The sequence below is a fragment of the Nannospalax galili genome, unplaced genomic scaffold (assembly GCF_000622305.1).
Source record: "Nannospalax galili isolate Female #2095 unplaced genomic scaffold, S.galili_v1.0 scaffold943, whole genome shotgun sequence".
NCBI classification, from domain to species: Eukaryota; Metazoa; Chordata; class Mammalia; order Rodentia; family Spalacidae; genus Nannospalax; species Nannospalax galili.
In genome coordinates this window covers 17622-24206 of record NW_008349115.1, presented here as the reverse complement: position 1 = coordinate 24206, position 6585 = coordinate 17622, and the positions used below count along the sequence as shown (strand labels likewise).

General features: G+C 36.6%; 1 protein-coding gene across 1 annotated transcript in view; it reads left to right on the top strand.

The window, feature by feature from the left end:
* The window catches only part of Slco4c1 (solute carrier organic anion transporter family member 4C1), a 63739-nt gene that overhangs the window by 51053 nt on the left and 6101 nt on the right, over nt 1-6585 (top strand). The window contains exons 10-11 of the mRNA XM_008846489.2: nt 644-834; nt 5344-5408. Of these exons, the coding sequence (XP_008844711.1) occupies nt 644-834; nt 5344-5408 (256 nt within the window). The remainder of the gene's footprint in view (nt 1-643; nt 835-5343; nt 5409-6585) is intronic.

Genomic DNA, 6585 nt, shown 5'->3' with positions numbered 1-6585 from the left:
GCCCTACATGTAAATAAATGAGAAATAGTTAATATGCCATTTCTATGTTAAGTAAAGAAATGGTAGCTTCTATTTTTTATTGTCATAAGTACATCTTTGCTAGAAGAATACTCTGCTTTCTGTAAAATAATTCAAAAGTTCAGAAAATTGTAGTTAATGTTGTAGTTAAAAGCTGCATTTTTTTCAAGTTGTAGAATGTACAAGAGAATTTACGGTGGCACTTATCAAAATTATAGTGTCTGCTCTCTCACCCCAGTGCAGATAAGGAGATTGTCAGTATGGGTATTGCTGCCTCCAATAATGGAAAAAAAGGGCTTTGGTAGGAGAACATTATTTAGGCAGTTATGGTTTGCTAAAAGTAATGCAGACAGAAGACATATGTAGCTTACATTCTTGTCAAGTTGTTTTCTATTTCATGAGCCAGCAATAGGCTACAAATTGAAGGAACAGCCAAAAAGTCAAGTAAGTGATTCTACTTCATAAATCTGATTTGTTGCTACTTGCTTAGTTTCTCAGCATTTTTTGTGTATCAATTAGGGCAGTATGCGAATGCTAGCCATATCTAGAGACCATCTAAACTTACAACGATAGAAATATTTTTTTCAAAGTAAATAACTTCAATATTTTTGTGTTGAAATTTCAGGTATATTATAATTGCTCATGTATTGAAAGGAAAGTGGAAATCATAGCAACTGCAGGAAATACTTATTTTGAAGCTAAAGCTGGAAAATGTGAAACTCATTGTGCAAACTTGCCCATATTTCTTGGCATTTTCTTCATTACGGTTATTTTTACTTTTATGGCAGGCACTCCTATAACTGTGTCTATATTAAGGTAAGCATTACATTGTGAAATTTGCATTTTCTGCAGGATCATGTTTGGAAACAAAGATGGACTTAGGAGTTCAGTTAGGCTTTTGTTGACCTTGGATTTCATTTGAAGTCATCCCTAATGAACCATGAATTCTGTAAGACTGGAAAAGGTACCTCTTTGAAGCCCAGATGCATGAGGTTTAAATAAGCTAGCATGTATGCAAGAGTCTTAATGTTGCCCACCTAGCATGTGTTTGGCATTAATATCTCTGCTGGCTTCATAAAGTTCCAGTGTGAGCTTGAGATATGTTCAGCTATCTCTGAATGTTGTGGTATAATTGGAATGCCCTGAACTGTGCATTAAGCAGTAGACTGGCATTGACCTACCTCTAGTAAGATGCTGGCTATCACCTGGGTGTTTGATGGCTGGTATCTTGCGCTATTCGTTCTTCTTCCTTCAGGCTGCTCTTTGGTGTTTCTAATTGCCCTCACCAGCCTTTCCATAGCTTTCTCCATAAACACTAGACTTTTTCTTTCTCAGTACTTTGCTTCTTAATGTTCATTCATGACTTTTCCCCCCAATTAATGGGAATTTTATGCATTCTAAATTGCATTAAACTGCATTACACTACCAAGGAATGACAGGTATTTGTAAAGAGAAAAATACTTTAAAACATATTTTTTTGAAATTTATGTAACTCAGTTTTCCACAGTCTACTTGGTTTTTATTTCAGATTTTTGTTGCTTTGTGTGTTTTAGCAGGATTTCACTGTGTAGCTGAGGCTGGCATCAAACCCCAGGCAGCCTCCTTCCTTAGCCTTCCTAGCACCCCCACTACAGATTTGCCCCACCCTGCCTCACTTATTTTCTTGTTTAAAAGGCTTAGTTACTGCTTTTACTTTCACTTGGCTCTCTTTGAAGACTGATGTCATTCCTCATCCATTACCAAGCAGTCATTAAAGAATTTTTACTAGTCATTAAAGAATCATGAATATTATTGTGTTCTAAAACGATTTTTAATTGCCTCAGTTTTGCACCTACACCCAATATGTATGATTTCAGTGTCAAAGCTAGTAGCAGTTAGAATATTTAAATTTTAATTTAATACTAAAAAAAATAAGATCATTTAGCTGAGTGCAGTGGTATATGCCTTTAATCCTGGCTGGATTTTTGTCTTTTTGAGACAGGGTCTCCCTGTAGCCCCAGCTGTCCTGGAACTCACTATGTAGACCAGGCTGGCCTTGAACTCACAGAGATCTGCCTGCCTCAGCCTCCCACTTGCTGGGATTAAAGGCATGCGCCACCACGCCCAGTGAAAAAGTAATTTTTATAAATGCTAGTTTAATTGTTTTCCAGTGTACTAAGACAACTAGCATATAAAATTTGTATGTATTTAAAGTATACCATCCAATGTATTGAAATACATATATAGTATGTTTACCACAAGCTAATGTACATATCCATCATTTCACATAGTCATTTTGTGAGTGAGTGTGTGTGTGTGTGTGTGTGTGTGTGTGTGTGTGTGTGTGAAGTCTCAACATGTACTCTCTTGGTAAATTTCAGGCAGAAAATTCAGAGTTTATTTGGGGGGGGGGATGCACCTGAGGGTTAGGGTTTCATCAGACCATTTTAGGATTTGTTATGTAGTTGACACTGTTCTTAAACTCCTGGTTTTATGTCCATACCTATAGGATTATTCACTACAGTCTCAATACTGAACATTCCATCTCCAGAACTTAACCTGCATACTCAAAATTTTGCACCTTTTTTTCTTTGTCAGAACTAATATTTTTTCTTACCCTTGGCCTCTTGCAGACACCACTCTACTCTTCTACTTCTTAAATTGCTTTTTTTTTCAATTTGTGTGTGTGTGTGTGCATGTGTGTGTGTGTGTGTGTGTGTGTGCAGACATGTGTACACAGGGTCAGTGGTGCACACCTCCACCACAGCTTTCATGTGGAGGTCAGAGGACAACTTGCAGGTGCCAGTTCTCTCCTTCTACCATGTGTATCCCAGGGATTGAACTCAGTTCATCAGACTTGGCACCAAGCACCTTTACCTGCTGAGCCATCACACCAGCCTTCCCTCCACCCTCTACTTTTAAATGAAGTCAATGGTTTAGTGCCCATCTATCCGTGAGAGCATGCAGTGTTCTGATTTTGTTTGGTTCTTCTCCATTAGCATAATGTATTCTAAGTTCATTCATGCTGTACAAATGGCAGGACTTCCTATTTTCTTTTTTCTTTTTGGTCTTTTTGAGACAGGGTCTCCCTGTAGCCACAGCTGACCTGGAACTCACTAAGTGGACCAGGCTGGCCTTGAACTCACAGAAATCTGTCTACCTCTGCCTGCCAAGTGCTGGGGTTAAAGGCGTGCGCCACCACACCCGGCTAGGGATCACATGTTACTTCTGACACATGTTGCTTCTGATGTTAAATATTTTGGTAACTTGCTGTCTGATCTGGTTGTGCCAGCTCACTTTCCTTCTAATAGTGGATAGTGTTTTCCTTTTCTCTGTGTTCTGGAGAGCATTTTTGTTCTTCATCGTCATCATAGTATACAAACCAATAAAAGCAAGGTGACTTTTCATTGTAGATTCGTAAACATTTACTCATGACTGGATTTTTGAGCATTGCCTTTCATATTATCCTGGCCACTCATGTCTATTCAGATCTTTGGCCTATTTTTGAAGTCTATTTTTTTTCTTGTCACTGTGCTGTTTGAATTTCTGATTTGGGGGGTATGAAATATTCCAAGATGAATGGTTTGCTGATATTTTCTTCCATCTTGTAAGTTGTATCTGTCTCTGCACTTTGCTTCCTTTTCTTGTGCAGAACGATTTTAGTTTGATACAGTCTCACTCACCTATTTTTGCTTTGGTTGATTATACTTTTGGTATGTGTGCTGGATAGCTTTAGTGTCAACTTGACACACCTGGGTTAAGGGAGCCTCAATTGGGGAATTGCCTCTATTGGACTGGCCTGTGGCCATATCTGTGGGGCCTCTTCTTGATGAGTGATGTGGGAGGGCCCAGCCCACTGTGGGTGGTACCACCCCTGGGCAGGTGGGCCTGTGTTGCATAAGAAAGCAGGCTGAGCATGGGCCAGGGAGCAAGTCAGTAAGCAGCATTCCTCCATGGCCTGTGCTCCAGATCCTGCCTCCAGGTTCCTGCCCTGAGTGCCTAACCTGGGCTCCCTGATGAACCTGCGAGATATAAGCTAAATAAACCCTTTCTTCCCCAAGTTGGTTGTGGTCAGAGTGTTTTGTCACAGCAATGAAGAAACAAACTAGGACAGTATGATAGCCGAAAAATCCTTGTCCAAAGTAATGTTAAGAACTTTCTGCCTGTGTGAGTTTTTTGGGTTTGTTTGTTTTGTTTTGTAGGAATTTATGTTTAGTTTTTAGTACATTCAGCATTCGTATACATTTGAAACAAGGATCCAAATTCACTGTTTTATGTGTGAATATCCAGTTTTCTGAACATGATTCATTGAAGAAAGTCTTTCCCCACTACTTTGTTTTCTTGGCAAACACCAGTTGCCATATATGGTTCATTGTTGTCTGTTCTGTTCCATTTATCTGTGTGTACATTTTTATGCCAGAACCATACTGTTTGATTAATATAACTCAGTTACTGTAATTTGAAATCTGGTAGGAGTATTTCACTCCCTTTGGTGTTATTATTGACCAAAATTAATAAATCCGTTTTGGGACTTTTCCACGTGACTTTTAGAATTGTGTTTTCTATTTTTGTGAAGATGCCATTAGTATTTTAACAGGGATTTTTTTTTTCTGACTGCTTTGGATGATATGAACATGTTGCCAATATTACTCAAATTTGGAACATTAGGATGGCCCTCTTCCATATCCTCCTTCTTCAAAGTTTTATATTATTTTGATGTATAGGGCTTTTACTTTAGTTGAGTTTTTAAATAAACATTTTAGTATTTTTGATGTTATTTTAAGTGGTATTATTTTCTTTGTTTCTTTTATGGATAGCTCATAGTGTATAGAAATACAACTGATTAACAATGTTAACTTCTTATCCTAAACGATACTAATACATTTGTTCATGTTAATAATTTATTAAGATGTTTTTATGAAAAATAAATCTTAGGTGTGATGGCGTATGCCTTTAATCCCAGCACTAGGGAGGTGGAGGCAGGAGGATCTCTGTGAGTTTGAGGCCAGCCTGGTCTCAATAGTGAGTTCCAGGCCACCTGGGGCTACAGGGAGACCCTGTCTCAAAATGACAACAACAATAACAAAAAAAATCTTCTTAATGAATGCCTTTTTTCCTTTAACATTATTGAAACTCATAGGAGCTAGTGGTTGGTGTTATTCGTAATATTTTTCTTCTGTTAATATTTTTCTTCTGTGATTCAAGAATAGTAAACTTGTAAAAATTTACTAATATTTTAATGTGAACAATATTTACATTACTTGAAATGCTAAACTAATGTAGATGTGAAAGTATGAATTTAATATATGGCCTGATTTTGTCTCCTTTGTATTAATGTATTCCCAGGTGTGTTAACCACAGACAGCGATCTCTAGCATTGGGAGTACAGTTCATGTTACTTCGATTGTTGGGTATGTTATTTTTTTAAAAAATTATTAGTGAATATCTACTATTTTGGTTGGTTAGTGTTATTGACTAATTCAGATATGGTGTATATCAAGAAAATAATTAATGATAAAGACTACATAGCTTCCATTGATGAAAGTGATTTTTCATCATTCAAGTCACACCACTACTTACATGAAATGAAAATATAATGACTTTTTACCTACCTGCCTTGTTATCTGTTGTTTCTAACCTTGTTTCACATATAACCTTAAAAGGTATATTATATCTGATTTATTTGAAATATAAATTATGAACTCCAACACAAATTTCTGTTCTCATGGCTTTTTATCACCATTTGTGATTACTGTTTTTCACTAGAAATGAAAAAAAAAAGTTAATACATTTCAACAGTAGCCACTATGTAGATAATATTATATACTAGTTATGAATTTGTGGGAGAATTCATACCACATATAAGAGAATACAGACATAGGAAAATAAAGAGAAAAATAATGAACATAAAATTAATATGCATGAAAACAGAATCTTAGCACATCAGAGATCAGCTAGTCCAGCATCCTCGTTTTTCAGATGAGTAAGTTAAGACCCTGAAAGGTTAAGAGTTTTGACCAGAAGTTATAATTATCTATAGCAGAAATGAGACTGAGAAAATAGTCCTTATCTGTCAAGCGCACTCAACTCTGTCATTCTACAGGGCATAAAACAGAGTAAATACAATGTAAATATTTATCTATTTTTGATAATTTATCTATTTAAGATATTTTGCTTAAATTTCTAATCGTATATTTGAACTTTAACAACTGTAATTTCCTTAACTATACTCATCCCTTAGTTTTCTAGGAGGATTGTTTCTAGGACCCTTACAGAACTGAAGAATCCTTGGATGCTCCAATCCCTGTACAAAGCAGCATGTTATTTCCACACAGTTTATGCATATTCTCCCCTCTCCTAGCCTTCAAATCATCTATAGGTGACTTACAATGCATAAAACAATGTAAATAATTGACACATTACTTAAGGAAGAGTGACCAGATTAAACGGTCTGAACATTCCCAGTATGGATTAATTTTTTTTCACTCTTTAAATCTTCATTTGATTGAATTCACTCATGCAAAACCTATAGAGACAGAGAAGATTATCTATAGGTTGAAGTTCAGTGCCTCCTGGCCTCAGGGAAGT